General features: G+C 38.3%; 1 protein-coding gene across 1 annotated transcript; it reads right to left on the bottom strand.

The window, feature by feature from the left end:
* Nucleotides 1–1,999: 1,999 nt before the first annotated feature.
* On the bottom strand, nucleotides 2,000–11,476 carry LOC132858261 (chitin synthase chs-2-like). Its single transcript, XM_060888522.1, has 17 exons — nucleotides 11,053–11,476; nucleotides 10,571–10,905; nucleotides 10,395–10,484; nucleotides 10,161–10,313; nucleotides 8,268–8,442; nucleotides 7,665–7,769; nucleotides 7,444–7,585; nucleotides 6,591–6,791; nucleotides 6,177–6,461; nucleotides 5,491–5,679; nucleotides 4,300–4,711; nucleotides 4,152–4,168; nucleotides 4,002–4,066; nucleotides 2,974–3,084; nucleotides 2,432–2,649; nucleotides 2,232–2,340; nucleotides 2,000–2,130 (listed from the first exon to the last, which is right to left on the bottom strand). The coding sequence occupies exons 1-17, from the start codon at nucleotides 11,413–11,415 to the stop codon at nucleotides 2,119–2,121; spliced, it is 2,982 nt and encodes a 993-aa protein (XP_060744505.1). The 5' UTR covers nucleotides 11,416–11,476; the 3' UTR covers nucleotides 2,000–2,118.
* Between the last annotated feature and the right edge of the window lie 5,490 nt (nucleotides 11,477–16,966).

The following is a 16,966-nucleotide window of genomic DNA, read 5'->3' as shown; positions in this document are numbered from 1 at the left end:
GTGAACAGCGATGTTCAAGTCTCGCCACAGATTCTCAATTGAATTTAGGTCTTGACTTTGACTGAGCAATTCTAACACATGAATATGCTTTGATTTAAACCACTCCATTGTAGCTCTGGCTGTATGTTTAGGGTCATTGTCTTGCTGGAAGTTGAGCCTCTGCCCCAATCTCAAGTCTTTTGCAGACTCTAACAGGTTTTTATCTAAGATTGCCCTGTATTTTATCTTCCCATCAACTCTGACCAGCTTCCCTGTCCCTGCTGAAGAAAGGCACCCCCCCCAACATGATGCTGCCACCACTATGTTTCACGGTGGGGATGGTGTGTTCAGGGTGATGTGCAGTGTTAGGTTTCTGCCACACATAACGTTTTGAAACTTAAGGTTTTTTGGCCAAAAAGTTTAATTTTGGTCTCATCTGAACAGAGCACCTTCTTCCACATGCTTGCTGTCCCCCCACATGGCTTGTCGCAAACTACAAACGGGATTTCTTATGGCTTTCTTTCAACAATGGCTTTCTTCTTGCCACTCTTCCATAAAGACCAGATTTGTGGAGTACACGACTAATAATTGTCCTGTGGACAGATTCTCCCACCTGAGCTGTGGATCTCCGCAGCTCCTCCAGAGTTACCATGGGGCTCTTGCCTGCTTCTCTGATTAACGCTCTCCTTGCACGGCCTGTCAGTTTAGGTGGACGGCCATGTCTTGGTAGGCTTGCAGTTGTGCCATACTCTTTACTCTTTCCGGATGATGGATTGTACAAATGCTCCCTGAGATGTTCAAGGCTTGGGATATTAATTTATAACCTAACCCTGCTTTAAACTTCTCCACAACTTTATCCCTGACCTGTCTGGTGTGTTCTTTGGTCTTCATGATGCTGTTTGTTCTCTAATGTTCTCTAACACACTTCTGAGGGCTTCACAGAACAGCTGTATTTATACTGAGATTAAATTACATACAGTTGCACTCTATTTACTATTAGGTGACTTCTGAAGGCAGTTAGTTTCACTGGATTTTAGTTAGGGGTATCAGAGTAAAGAGGGCTGAATACAAATGCACACCACACTTTTCAGATATTTATTTATAAAAAAAAAATTTGGACACCATTCATTCCACATCACAATTATGTGCCACTTTCTTTCGGTCTATTTTATAAAATCCCAATAAAATACATTTTTCACTGCGGTTGTAACATGTCAAAATGTGGAAAAGTTCAGTGGGTATGAATACTTTTGCAAGGCACTGTATATATATATATATATATATATATATATATATATATATATATATATATATATATATATATATATATATATACACACTGCTCAGGTTTCAGGCCATGGCCATGCTAAAAGCTTTTGTAGTCATCTTTGTGATGGTGACGTGGGGCCGAGTTCACATTAATGTTCTGTGTAAACAATTTGAATCCTCTTCAGAACATGATAATATTCATCTTCAGTAATCTAAATACATTCTGGATTTAATTCAAATAAATACCACAGGAGCTATTGCTATTGGTTTTGCAAATTGCATTCATTTTTACAAAGGGCTTAACTGTAGATTTCTACCTTCACTCCAGGTGATTCATTTTCTCCTAATGACAACATGAAGCATTTTCGTGACATTTAATTTTGGGTGAGGTGTATAAGGAGTACAGAGGTGTGGTTAAAAGAATTGTTCACATACCGTGCTTATATGCAGTGGTTTATTGCAAAATAACATTTTCACAATCTGTCAGTCAGTCTTGGACAATTTACAATAATCTTGCTGTGTTCATGCAAAATGACTCAGATCTGTCTTGTAACAGATATACAGAAATAAAATATATACAACAAAAAAGAATAAAATAAATAATAATAATAATAATAATAATAATAATAATAATAATAATAATAATAATAATAATAATAATAATGATAATATTATTAACAACAATCATTAGTCCAGTGGAAAGAGAAGTAACAAATAGTTATTAAACAGTGTTTGAAAAAATATATTGCTTTTAATTACATTAAGTTGGTATTGTAGGTTTGCCAGGTTTGTGTGTTGCTAAATAGTTTCCCATCACATATCATCTTTTGGATCATCCACTTCGAGGCTTTTAGTCAATTTAATTTCCTCCTAAAGAAAATTCTGGAGAGAAATGAACCTATTAAATGCTTATGTTATCATAGTAAATAAACATATTACAATGTTCAATCGTTCCAAGGCATTCATAATTCTGTCCAACTTACATTTTCATCATTTTTTTCGGAGACCAGTGCCATAGCTTGATTTCTCATGTTCCTGTTAACCTCGGCCTCAGTCCCAGTATAAGCAATGAAGTGTATTAAAGTCTGGATTCTAAATGAAAAAACATACATGTACATGTTAAATAGTAATCGTTCATAGCACTTTTAAATATAATGGAAAACAAGATTCATATTATAGGTACCTGTGCCACAGCATAGCTAAAAACTGGATAAGAAGGAGGCCTGCAAAACTCAAGAGGAACATCAGTCCAATGGGGTCGATAAATATCTGTCCATCTGGGTCAACAGTTCCATTGGCAAAAACTTTAGGGATCTTGATGCTCACTGCGCTGCCAATGGCTTGCAGAAAGAAAGTAGCCACAAGCCACAGGGCATTACAGATAAAAAACACAAACGTTGCCTGAAAATTTAGAGAAGATTATTAGACAAGATCGCTGTGTGAGTTCACTACTCAAATATTCTTACTAGACTGATCTCTTATAGGCATTTTCCAGTTAATAGGTATACAAAATTCCAGGCTATTGAACAAACAATATTCAAAAATATACCAATATACTGTGGTTGATCTTTCAAGCGTCCTTGACAAAGCAACTGCCGTTTGACTATAGTTTATTCAAGTATTTAAAATTTTTATTACTTGTTAAATTGTTAATAGGGACAATGTGAAAAAAGGGAGAAACGTATTATTCAGGCCAGGTTAACTGTCAGCTTCCCATTGACAAACCTTGTCGCGTAGAACTTTAAGATCTGCTTTGATTTTTTCCTCCTTTCTTTTATCAGTCTCTAGTGGTTTTAGGTATAGTTCAATTAGGTCCTCCCAAAACTTTCCTTCTTCCTAATAAACAAACAAATAAATAAATAAATTTAAAAAAGGATTAGGATTGTGTCCGTGAGCCGTCAGCTATTTCGTTTTACGTGACGAATGGCCAAAAAAGGAAACAATAGACATTGTATTAACATCAAACAAACTCAAACTTGAAGAACTTGCTTTCACAATATACACACCTCATTTAATGATACATTACACAGTGCACAGTACAAGGTTTCTATATTTAGTAGAGCAGAACTGAAATAAATTTATTTGATTTTAGACGTCACAGATCACAAAATAAGCCCTGATATTTGGGAAGATGGGGCATTATAGTTTCTATATAGTTTCTCTGAGTCAAACAGGACAACAACCCTAAATATTCAAGCATAAACCAAATATGTTTATGTGTAAAATCTTACAGTCAAAAATCAGACCATGATCCAAGCGGCGGTTGAAGACCTACTTATTCAGGACACACTTCAACTAGCACTTCTTTCCTCTATCTTTTGCATTTTTAATTAAAAAAAAAAAACAAAAAAAAACAACAACAAAAAAAACACCTTTGACACTTTTTCATTGTAACTTTGAACAAATGTTTTAAACTCATGGTATCTTAAGTATGTAACAGTGAGCCAGCATTAATGTATTCAATGTTAGAGATTTAAGCACTTATGTACGTCGCTCTGGATAAGGGCATTTGCCAAATGCTGTAAATGTAAATGATCCAACTGAGAAATTAAGGCAGGTTTGAGGGCAAGTATTACTTATGTAAGGCACGGAAGATATTTTAGCATAACAAAGAATCAGAAACCATAAAAAATGTCAGTTGAATACTCGAATACTGTAGAAAAGGTAGTACAGTAAAAAAAAAGGCATCTCTGTCCCAAGATGTATAAAATGCATATCGATTGATCTTGGGGAAAAACAATGGTAATACCCACCAAGTTAAATCTGTTCTCCCTAAGAGCCAGTTCACCGGAGCTTTCTGCCAACTGTTCAATGAAATCTATCAAAGAAAACTTTGTTAATTTTCTGTGGAACTGTTATATCACATAAATGTATAAAAGTGTTAAAATTGTATGTTTACTCACAGTTATCAATGAAAGGTCTGAAAAAAAAAAATAATAAATTACATTCATTTAGTGTTCAGCCACAGTAGTTTGGCTAAAATAAATTAATCAGCCATAAAATTGTTAATATTATTTAATGTTATTTATTTATTTTTAAATTTATAATTACTTTTCTTTAGGTTTGGTGAACACTTCGGTATCAACACTCTGAAGAAGGGGTTCAGATGCATTATCTGGCAGTGTATTCATCACCTTCTCTTCTTTGTTCACCTGAAACTCAAAGGTGTATCCACATATTTTGAACAGCTTCTGGCACTTGACATTTTTTGTTGTGGTCTGGTCAGGACCACTGGTCGGGTTGGCAGATTCACGAGTGCCCCATGACACGTTATTCATGTTGACCATGGAGTAAATTGCCAGCAGCAGGTAGCCACTGGGGATGCAGATGATGTAAAGAAAGCCAAAGATGATAAGATGGAACTCATGAGGATGAAGAAGAGCCGTGGTAATGTACATGACGATTATGCCAATAAAGAACAAGCCACTTGGGGTCATGAAAGTCTGCTGCATTACCATGTCCCCTGAAAACACATAGAAACACAGATAAGCAGATGAATTTTAGTATGAAATATGCACAATATAAGTTTTGAGTAAACTTTATGGATTATTTGATGTTTTGGAGGCAGGGTTGTGGTCAAGCTGGGAAAGGTAAATGTCAAGGCATCTGTTCAAGATGTTTCTAACAACTGTTCTGTGTTTCAATAAGCAGTAGCAAGGATAAAATGGAGAGAGACAAGAGCCATGGGAAGAATGAGCCATCTATATATGTGCAAATAAAATAAAATCATTAAAACTTTGATGTACTTTTCGATTCAGTCCCGACAAGTCCCTTTCCGAGTTGTCCCAAGCTTGCCACCCATCTCCTGATTTGTGGTTCAGCCCATAAAGTATCACATAGAGCTTATCTTATTTTATCAGTAATTTAAACATTCTGAACAACCCAGAGAAGACCCACACGGATACAGGGAGAATTTTGTACAGCCGCTCTGCAGCCCTGTATTATTTATTGGGGAAATACTAAAACAGTCACAGTCACGCTACAATATTAATAGACACTGCAAATTGTTTACCTTTTGTTACCAAATTAGAATAGCAAATGTATTTAGACATAAGAAGTTGCAGAGCACAATAAAATTAAATGCTAAAGATGATAACAGTCAGATCTAAAATAAAAGACCAACAACGTGTTCTTATTAGTAATAGTACATGAGAAGATGTAAATTCCTAAAGGCCCATGTAAAGGCTCATGTTTCTTTGTTTTTTTAAGCAAAGGTTCGAAGTAAAAGCAAACTTCACTTACCTATAATCGATAAGATGGTTGCTGTCATAAGAAAAGCATAGATTATGCTCATGATACCAGCAATGCTGATTTGTAAGTTTGATTTTGCCTGGCCAAGACAATAGCAGAGAATCATGTAGATTGCAGGAGGAACAACTGCCATCACAAGAGCAACGTTGGCGTTTATTTTCAGAACAAACTTAAAGCTTCCTGTTGAGAAGAGAGGTAATTTTTACACAACGCCAAAGGTGTTTTAAAATCTGTTTTGCTATGTTTTTCAAACTTATACCTTGAATTAAGCTATCTTTTGATATACATCTAAACTTTATCCAAACTCACCACCCCCACCCTTAACCTTCTATTATTTCAACTAATTTTCATTGTTTCATTTACGAAATGAATTTATCTTTAGCTTCTCTGCTACACCTTCATGGTTCCACACCTGGTATTTTGTACCATTCATTACACTAATCATTTATCTTCCTGGGGTAATATTCCTGGTTTTGCACTGATAAGTATAGAAACAGTATAAAAACGTTAAAGTTTAAAAATAAATTACTATTCATCTATAACATCTATCCCGAATGACTGACGTGTTCCACAACAGCATGCTAATGCTAATGCTAAATAGAATTAAATGATTAAAATGGACCTGAAAAGAAACGGTGAAACAGGCCTTAGCATATAAACAGCATCTAAACTCTCACCTGCAATCATGAGGCAGACCGTAGCTGGCCCCAAGATTGAGGCAGCCATGGTGAAAGTCTGGTACAGAATGTAGGGCCGTGATATGGACTTGTTGATTTGTGCAGTGATACTGCCACTGGAAAGAAGATCCAGAGTGTTGGCCATGGTGGACGGACCCCAGCGCCTCCGCTGGTTGTAAAACTCCTTGAACTCCTGTGGCGCATTAGTGTATGAGTCAGAGGCAGCGTTGTACTCCACTCGCCATCCCTGCTGCAGGAGCAGTGTGCACAGCCAGCGGTCTTCACCTGCAAACACAGAGGAAGAACATACAAGCTGCATGTGGATAAACACTACATATATAAGTATTAAGAGTATGTACAGTGATTAATGTCATTTTTTTCTCATTTCTTTTGTCTTTGCTCTTTGCCACTCACCCTGGTCATACTGTAGATAATGGGACGCCTCAGTCGCTTTGGTTGTGTATCTCTTCATGACATTGTCACTCATGAGTGCTTCTGCACGCATCAGGCTGAAACAGCCCGGGCTGCACAACACAGATCCGAACACATGCTCTGCTGTTTTCTGGAGCCAGTGACCCACAGCATACTCAAATTTCTGATACCACACCATCGGACCTGCAACACACACACACACAGAGCTTTTACCAAATAGAGATGGTAGCATGATAATGGAGAGCCAGATTACTGGTGGGAATTTATAGCTGCACATTTTGGTCTGGCCAGTGTTTATATGTTTTTTTAATGACATCCCATTAGATTACTACAGTACATCAGCCCATAAGTACAAAACACAACAAACAAACAAAATAAAAAAGCAAAAAAATGAAACAGCAACTTAAGCCATCAAAACCAAAAACAACACCAAGATGCAGTACAGTACCTCACATACGCACTGCTGATCTGATAAAGCCTGAGATACAGAGGAAAACTGGGATATAAATGCATTTATATTGCTTCGACCCCTGCTCCTTCTTCTATATATGTGGTCTGATGTGGATACGCCATTCGAACCAAAACACACTGCATTGGAGGTGTTTAGAATATCACACCCACTTTGGACTCTACCCATGTCAGTACAAAATTGAATCCCAATTTTTTTTTTAAGTATGAACATAATACTATTTTACCAGAGATACATATTTATAATTGCCAGTAAGTCTAATGAACTCACAACCCCTTGATATTTGTCAAACTCCTCCAATTACTTCTTCTTCTTCTTCTTCTTCTTCTTCTTCTTCTTATTATTATTATTATTATTATTAATCACCTGTGCCAGTGGGATGGATCCTGCCACATGCAGCTCCCACTTCAGGGTACAACCTGAGCCGATCCACTAAAAGCATGACGGCTGAAGGCTGGAAATCTGTGTCACCATCTAGAGCCAGAATGTATGTGTTCTCCTTGGCTTTCTGGAGCAGAAAGGAAATTCTTCTTAGATTAGATTACAAGACAGGCGTAATTCAGTAATTTTAGGATGATCACACATACTTTTAATTGATCTTCAATAACTGTCAGCTGCTCATCCCCTTCCAGGTACATCTCATAGTATTGCTTGTGCAGCCTCCAGCCAAGAAGGTAGTACATGTACATGATCTTTAGTGAAAAGAAGCATAATTACAATTATCCTGTAAGTAGGATACGTTAAGCATAGTGACAATGTGGATTTTGTAGCGTTGCAATAATTAATAGACACAATATACAAACAAAAAAGCTTGCCAACAAGTTTCATTATTGATCAGTTGGATTGTGTTATGAAACTCTCATTACACAGTATTACTTTTACACGGTATTACATTATTAAATTCTAAAAAAAACTATTGATCATTAAACATTTTCCTCTTAAACATTTAGCCTCTGTAATTTATATAAAATAATTATCTAAAACTCATAAAATAGTATATTATTTTGCTTCATCTTCAACATTTACACCCAGAATGATTCCAGTAATGGAATCATTTTAAAACATAATGGTATGCAGTCATACTGGTACTGTATAGTGTATAACTGAAATATTACAGCATGCTACAATTGTTAAGCGTAACTACTGTGGAGGAAATGTTTCAGGAAATCTAGAAGTCTGCAGCAGCTCACCTGAGACCATCTCTTTTTGTGGCGAATCTGGTGTTTGTCCTTGAAATGAACAAACAGCAAGTTGCCGTGAGGAAGTGTGTACTGCAGCCGGCAGCCATACGGCGTCTGGAAGATTTTCTGGTCTGGAAGCAGCTTTCTGTTCCTAAATACACTTTTGCTATCTTCTGTGAATATGCTGTATATAATCAAAACACACACACACACACACACACAAACAAATTCCAATTATAAAAATGCAAGTAAAGCAACACAGGTATGATTATGATTATTAAATAATATAACAAGATTATATACATTATTATTTAGTATATTAATACTTTTGCACAGGTCGTTTGCAGCCACAGTGGTGTTTTAGGCGTTTGGTTACATATACTGTATTTGTGGTTGCCTTTTGTGGTATATATAAACAGTACATTGTGAATGAAGGAAGGTTGAACACACGAGTACCGATGCGTGTGTATGATCGTAGAGCCCAAGTAAAAGAGGCGTTAGAAGATCGTTTGGGCTGAAAAGTGCTAAAAAGACAGAAGTTAAGTTGTCTCAACCCTGCCTCCTGTTTCTTCACCTCTTCCCAAACCCACTAGAGTGTTACACGGATGCTGAAAACCTAGGAGGTGAGGATGATACGCAGTCACTGAGTCCTTACAGCTCATCAAGGCCATACAATACTATCTGTTGTGAATGGCCTTCACATTCTTATTATTAAATGGACAGTGCCAAGGATGACTCAACTTCTGCCTGAACAAACATCAGCATTTGTGTAATCAAAGGCTATTCATTTTTTTTTTAAATACAGTAGTTGTAATATTCATTCCAAATAACCTAGAATTTAAAAATTGCAAAAGTTAGTTCTAGAAAAAGAAGAGCTCAGAGAAACTATTTAAACTAATGCAATATAACATAATAGCAAATATTATACTGCTAAGATGAGTAACAAGATTAACCCCCAACTCTCCCATTTCTGTTTTGAAAGTGATTAGTCAGATGGCTACCTGGTGTAGCCTGCTGGATGTGTAATAAGTACAAAGAAAAGAAAAATAGATGAGTATATAGCAGGTGTAATTTTCTCCTACAGTAAACATGTACCTTCAAGCATTTTCAGTATCATTAAAGTATCGTATGGCACATTGCTAAAATGTCATGATAGTGTCTTCAAATGATAGTGAAAACAATTTTGAATTTTATTTGTCCTCATCACACAAAAATGTAATTCCTTTCATCATGCATTGCTGACTTGCTTTGGGTGTGTGTGTGTGTGTGTGTGTGTGTGTGTGTGTGTGTGTGCAATACTGAGTGTTTCAACACTGTAGGATGTAAGCTTTCCTGCTCTGTATAGTAGCAGTTTCTACTGCAGACTGTGTCTTTAACTTCTAGATCATTTTTTCAAATTCATGCATAGAAGGAAGAAATTGACATAAGCCCTGCAGGTCCTGAGTGATTTAACCAATGTACTTCTTAATTGGGGTGTAAGGTGAGATGTGACAGATTTCCTATCTCATCAGGGGGAGTCTGTGGCAGGCCAGACAGCCCCCCAATTTAGCAGCGAGGGTATATATCAGTGAGTTTGTGAATGGAGAGTGGAGTTGGGAAAATGTGTAGTATGAATGAGTGTGCTCATTCACCTTTCTGGGTGATTTATGTGATTTCTAAGTGTTTTTTGTTTCAGGGAACGATGTTGAGGAGATTAAAGGACAGCATGGCATAGAAGCCCGTGTGCATGAGCTGTGTGCATCCGTGCATGCCCATGCACGTGTGTTTGTTTGTGTGTGCAAGACCCAATGATAGAAAACGTAAAAGATACAAAAAGAAAAACAATGAGACAGCTGAGTTGTCCCCATTTCCTTCCTAAATCCACACAAATGTTACAAGATTATTCATAGATTATTCACTTACACATAAACTTCTCTGATGACTTCCACCAGGATCTCGGCATACTCGTTGACACATCGCTTGTTGTCTTTGGTCAGAAAAGCATCGTCGAAATAAATGTGAGACTCAAAAACAACATCGTTAAATTGGTTTTTCTTTGGTCGGAATTTGTCCAGCCTGAATGAAATAGAGAAACCATTCATTTAAGATTGATCTGTGAAGTTCTCAAGTAAAAGGTCTTTTTCACCATCAGAATACCTGAACATCGAGATGATCATCTTCAGCATTTCATCTGCAGTCTCGTGCCACATGGTTGCACAGAGGTAGATGGTCACCTTCTCCTGTTCCCTATTAATGAACATGTAGGAATGTTAATTCCAGATGATGATATACATCAATATGAACTGTCCTATATTAAGCACACATTTAACTACCTGGTTTGTTTTGGCTGAAGCACAATCTCAAACTTGGTGTTCAGGAGCATGGACTGATCAATGAACGCTGCTTCATAAATGTCACACACAAACAGATCCTTCGTCCTGGCAATACGTCCCATGTTCAAGAACCAGATGTAGAGTGTGCAGAGCACCAGACCGAGCCACCAGCTAACCAGAGACAATCCAAGCAGACCAAATCCCACCGAAGTATTGTTGTCCAACATATGGTGACACATGCCACGAGTTAAATCACTCAGCAACAGTCTCACAACGTCAAGTCCTGGCTTTGGCACAATCGTAAAGGTGCTACAGTAGTCAGAAAATGAAGCATTCTGCAGAAGGAATTGCAAAAGTACTGCTTAAACAAAGTTTTTCAAATAAGAGTAAGATAGACTTTATCTGCCTTATATATCTAACGCCTTTTCCATCAATTTGCATCTAAATAAAGCATTTTTAATCTTTTTTTTCATTATTTTTACCTGTTGATAGCTAACTGGAATCCAGATAGCCAGAGCGAAGGCCCCCACCGTGGCAGGAGAAGTGAAGATCATGGGAATAAGGAAGCTGCGGCGCACAGCGTGCATTTTGCATGCAACCACGGTCATGTAGCGACACAGAGCTGAAGCTAGAACCTGAATAGCAAAGAGGCTCAAGACGAGGGTTTCAGTAAAATTTTCGACTTCCAGCACTGATGACCAGTCCTGTCCCGAGAGCTTCACATAAGCTCCAAGGACAATGGAGGTCACAGCAATTCGCACCAAGCTAGCCACAATGTTCACAAAGTTTCGGGACCTTTTGATGTCCTGGATTGTGTTCTGGAAGAAGACGATGTTGAAAAGCATGGCATAGTTTTCCCACCAGTTCAAAGAGACTAGGAAAATGCCTCCAATGGCTAAACCCACAAGTAGCCCTATGTCCTTGTTTTCATCTTGCTTTCTGAGGTAGTTAGCAACAAAGAAGATAAAACCTGCAATTAGGAAAATGAAAGCGGCTAACGAAGTTGCAATGAATCGCCTCCTTCCGTGTGCGACTGCATTACCGATGACTTGCAGCATGGCTGATAATGTACTAATGCCATTCAGAAGCATCACATTAGTCAGGACGTCAAATCCAGGCATAGAGACCAGGGTAAGGACGGAAGATCCAAGAGCCACCAAAGTTTCCACTGCAACAATCTGAACAAAAATTAGCAAATTGATGTCAAATTAAATTAAACAGAAATACAAAATACTCAGAAATGCATTAAAGTCTCAGTCAATAAATGTTTAAAGAATCTTTGTGATACTACAGAGTTGAAGGTTAATAAGCATTATCCAACAAATGTACTTTTAATACAGAGGATCTCTCTGGCAACATAAACAACATCATTGATGGGGATTTTGATGTTACACATGTCATGCTTTTTTCTATAAGTCAAAAACATTTAGGAGTCTGAACATATATTTTTAAGCATAACAGTCACACTTTTACCACTATGTCCTATGTTTATCATCTTATTCCTTCATCTTACTGGTCCAGCCATTAAATTCAGTTCCTTTGTTTTCTGTACAAAAATAACTGTTCATATGTAACAGACTGACTGCGCAGGAAAGCAGTTTCTCATCTAAATAAATCATACAGTATACAGTATGAAAGTATGATGGTAGTTATTATTTATACATGGTACTTAACAAAATGTCTGAATACATCATGATGTCATGATTTCCCTTATGCTTTGTTTTCAGTTTAGTTACATTTCCACGTGTGTTTGTTTCGATTCATGTCTTATCTCCGTACCTGTCTCGTTATTGTTTGTGCTTCAGTTGTTCGCACGTCTTTTGTTTTCCCTTTTGTTTTGTCTGTATATTTAAACCCTCGTGCATCATGACACTTCACGGAGTGGAGTATCAGTGCTGTATCCTCACGAGCGCAAACAACTCGTTTACAGCCATAGTTTGTTTAATGCATAGACTTTGTGTTACTCATCTCTTTCTGTTCCCTGACTCCCGACTTTGCCTAGTGTTTTGAATTGTCTCAAAGTGTATTAATAAAACCTGTTCCACCTGCATTTGCAACTGCCGCCGTGTTTTAACTCCGTCATGTAACTTTAAACCACAAAAAGTGCCAAGTTTTTACAGCTCTGACCTGATAATTTGATAATTAGCTTTAATAATAAAATAAATGTCCTTAACTCACACGCATTTAACTTGAAGCAATCAGGTTACAGAGAAAAATTGTAATTAAAGCGAATAAAGTGCTTTTCTAGAAATCTCTGGTGAAGGATTCCACATACAACCTTTATTTTTTAGGGTTCCCACAGAGCAAAGATATTCAATCTATGGACCACACTACCCTAGCTGGGCCTGAAAATAATTTTTGTTGAGTCATGAATAAGATGAAACGTTTTAAAATGTAAATATTCTTCATTTTAAAAGACAACTTTAGTGTGCTAGATTTAAAGGGTGTTTGTTTGATTTCACAGGCTCATAAATATCCTATATATTTGATTTATGGTCAGCACTTACCCATAGCAATGTCTGCGTCGATGGGGTTTTTGAATCCTTAAAAGTAATTTTCCAAATGCTTTTGATCAACAGTAAAATGGATGGAGCAATTAGAAGGCACCCAATGAAGAGGAGAGCGTAAGGTTTGGTTTCTATGGTGGTTGATGTGTTGCTGCAAAGGCTTATTAATAGCAAAAGAGATGCCTGTAATGATAAAGACAGAAATAACCAACATATTTACTGTATCACATACAAATGCCTTAAAATATATGCATATTAGATATATAACTGTTTATATTAAGCCTACTTTGCTAAAGAAGGCAAGTCCAAACACCAAGATTCCCACAAATGTACATATTATGATTTGGATGAAGTACACCAACTTGCGCGGTTTTAGCTCATCTGTAATAATAGGTGTTTCCCGTGCAGCATCCCAGGCCTGCCTGGCCCTACAAAATACCAGAACATAAAATCTTCTGTTTTAAAATAAATTTTGCCATTTTACTGATTTTTCTGTTCATTATTACAATAATACTCATGAACAAATAGATACAAAGCTAGTTTTTAAATATAAACAGAAATTAATTGAAAATGAAAAGACAAGAAAGAAAGATGAGACTGAATTCTTACCTGTGCTTTTTTTCACTCAGACCTTCATGCATACTTGTTCAGTGACAAAGTGACAAGGTGGCACACCACTGACAGATATATTCATAGGCGGTGACCAATTAAACTGCACAGTGCCCCTCCTAGTATCGTCAGAGAGCATAGGTAATTAATTATATCCTTTTGTCAGATTTGAGAAAATTATCCCTTTGGGATAATTATCGTAAAGAATAATATGTTCATACACATTCATTCATTCATTCATTCATCTTCTACCGCTTATCACGGGGATCTCAGGCATCATCGGGCATCAAGGCAGGATACACCCTGGACGGAGTGCCAACCCATCACAGGGCACACACACACTCTCATTCACTCACGCAATCACACACTACGGACAATTTTCTAGAGATGCCAATCAACCTACCATGCATGTCTTTGGACTGGGGGAGGAAACCGGAGTACCCGGAGGAAACCCCCAAGGCACGGGGAGAACATGCAAACTCCACACACACAAGGCGGAGGCGGGAATCGAACCCCAACCCTGGATGTGTGAGGCGAACGTGCTAACCACTAAGCCACCGTGCCCCCTATGTTCATACACAATGACTCTGTTATGAGGGCTCCCTCTGCTGGCCTGCAGAGAATTTGCTGCACTTTACCATCAGGACTCTAATTCCCACAATCCATTTCACCACCAACTCAGCACACCTGTTTCCTGTTTGTAATCACCTGGTCTATTTAAGCTCACTCAGAACGCTCGTATGACGTGAAGTATTGTTAGCCTGTCTGCATACCGAGCGTATTTCTCTGTTCTGTTTATTGTCTCGTTTTTGACCCTGCCTGTTTTTCGTGTTTGTGATTGTTTGCTACCTGCCCTGACCTATGCCTGGATTATTGACTACTGCTTTTGGATTTCCTTTGTTGTTGCTGTTTGCCTGGTGTTTTGACCCTTGCCTGTTTTTGGATTTTGCAAATAAACCTGCACTTGGATCTAACCGGTTTCACGCTTATGACAGACTCATGCTATATTCATTAAATGCATTACATTTTTTTTTTTTTATCTGTTTCAGTATGATGTTTATTAATTTCAGTGGTCTTTTATTTTTGAACCACATTCATTACTATCCTCACTGTGAGCAACTCATCCACATGGGCTGTGCAATGATGAAATGTATTTAGCGGTGGAGCCCATATATGAGAAAGGTTTGAATAGTCACAGATGAACCTTTTCAAACCATTGCAGGATTACTATACCAGCAAAGTGAGTTAGAAGAGAAGGAGAGATTCTGGAGTGAGTTAGATGGGGTGATGGAGTGTATTCTCAGATGGGAGAGAGTAGTGATTGGAGCAGACTTCAACGGGCATGTTGAGGAGGTGGACAGAGGTGATGAGGAGGTGATGGGAAGGTGTGGTGTTAAGGAAATAACCTAGAAGTACAGATGGTGGTGGACTTTGCTAAACTTATGGAAATTCAATTTATTTGTATAGCGCATTTAACAATTCACATTGTCTCAAAGCAGCTTTACAGAAGTATAGAAACTGAAGAGAAAAAAAATAAATAAAAATAAGAAGAAATAAGAATAAAAATAAATAATGTAAATGTAAATAATGTCATTTCTACAACAGGTTAGAATAGTAGTAGCCTTTATTGTCACTGAACTGTACCAGCGAAATTAGCCATCAACCTGTCCATACATACAATATGACGGTGGTGGGGGGGAGGGGGTTGACAGGGGATGTGAAAAAGAAATACAGCATAACATGAGGGAAGGGAGGAGAAAAAAAAACAACCCCCAGACTATGCTCCGGTGGGGAGTACAGTGTGGGAACAGAAAAAACACCTCAGCAACATAAGCACATAATCAGTACACCGTAAACACACGACTTGCAACAGAGGAGGGGAGTTGGGGGTGGAGGTAATCCAGCACAGGCAAGCAGCCATCCAGTCCTGCAGTAATTCTCAGCGCCGGTCACCGACCCGCTTGTCAGACTGGCGGTGCAAAGCAGCGAAGGCATGGGATGGGGGTGGGGGGTGAATGCATACTGTATCTTTATATATGTGCATGTTTGTGTATGTATGTAAATGTGTAGGCCTGGAGAGTCGCTGCTGCCGGCATCAAATATAGGTGCCTCAGTCCGCAAGATTGTCATAGCGATACATAGCAAGTTGCCATGGAGACAGCCTTGATCAGGTCCCAGACAGAGTCAACAATCAGCAGGTGTCTGTGGAAGTGGGGGGAGGAACGCAAGAGCGTCTCGCTGCAGTGCTCTTCCAGGGGAATTGTTGTTCCAACAGCGGCCTTGGCCGAGGCCAATGCTGGTTGAGGGGAGCCGAAAGCATATAAGAAAGTGCAACCGAGAGCTCCTGAGGAACTAATGGTTAACTCTGAAATTCACCATGGACCCAACACTAATTTCTTCCTGTCAAAATCTTCAAATGGCTGTAGTTTACACTTATTTCCAGAAGACAGAGGAACATAGAGTTACATATAAGAGTGGAGGTAGGAGTATGCAGGTAGACTGCATTCTATGTAGACAAAGTGATGGTAGGAGAGAGTGTAGCCAGACAGCATCGCATGTTGATGTGTAAGATGTCTCTGGTGGTCAGGAAGAAGAGGAGAAAGATAGAATAGAAGACCAAGTGGTGGAAGTCGTGAGGAATTCGGACAGAAGCTGAGACAGGCTTAGGGTGGTTAGGAAGAGCTTCCAGATTACTGCAGCAGAAGTGTAGGTACTATCAAGTGAGGAGAGTGTGCAGAGAAGCTGGAAGGAATATTTTTAGGATCTGATGAACGAGGAAAATGAGAGGGAAAGACTGGAGGAAGAGTTGAATAATATAGATTAGGAAATAGCAAAGATTAGAAATGATGAGGTGAGGAAGAGTCTGAGGTGAATCAAGATTGGAAAGGCTGTTGGTCCAGATGACATGGAGATGTCTAGGAGAGACAGCAGTGGAGTTTCTATCTAGATTGTTTAACAGGATTTTAGAGAGTGAGAAGATGGCTGAGGAATGAAGGAAAAGTTATCTAGAGCCGATCTTTAAGAACAAGGGTGATGTGCAGAGTTGTAACAACTACAGAGGTATAAAGTGGATGAGCCATACAATAAAGCTATGTGAAAGAATAATGGAAGCTTGGAAGAAAGGAAGTGGATATTTGTGAGCTGCAGCATGGCTATGGCTTCATGCCCAGAAAGAGCACTACCGATTCAATTTGTGTTCTGAGAATGTTAATGGAGAAGTACAGAGATAGCCAGAAGGACCATTTGCATGCTTCTGCACTCCATCTTTGTGGATTTAGAG

The sequence above is a fragment of the Tachysurus vachellii genome, chromosome 2 (genome assembly GCF_030014155.1).
Source record: "Tachysurus vachellii isolate PV-2020 chromosome 2, HZAU_Pvac_v1, whole genome shotgun sequence".
NCBI classification, from domain to species: Eukaryota; Metazoa; Chordata; class Actinopteri; order Siluriformes; family Bagridae; genus Tachysurus; species Tachysurus vachellii.
Note: the sequence above shows the minus strand (reverse complement) of the source record. Positions and strands in the feature narration are given on the sequence as shown.

What these genes read in the sequence shown, in the direction of transcription:
- LOC132858261 (XM_060888522.1), bottom strand. Translation starts at nt 11,415, where the DNA reads ATGCTTTTCAACATCGTCTTCTTCCAGAACACAATCCAGGACATCAAA. An exon ending in TTATTGAAGATCAATTAAAA is followed by an intron (nt 7,586 to 7,664) that starts GTATGTGTGATC and finishes TTTCTGCTCCAG; the next exon opens with AAAGCCAAGGAGAACACATA. An exon ending in TTAGCTATGCTGTGGCACAG is followed by an intron (nt 2,341 to 2,431) that starts GTACCTATAATA and finishes TTTTTCATTTAG; the next exon opens with AATCCAGACTTTAATACACT.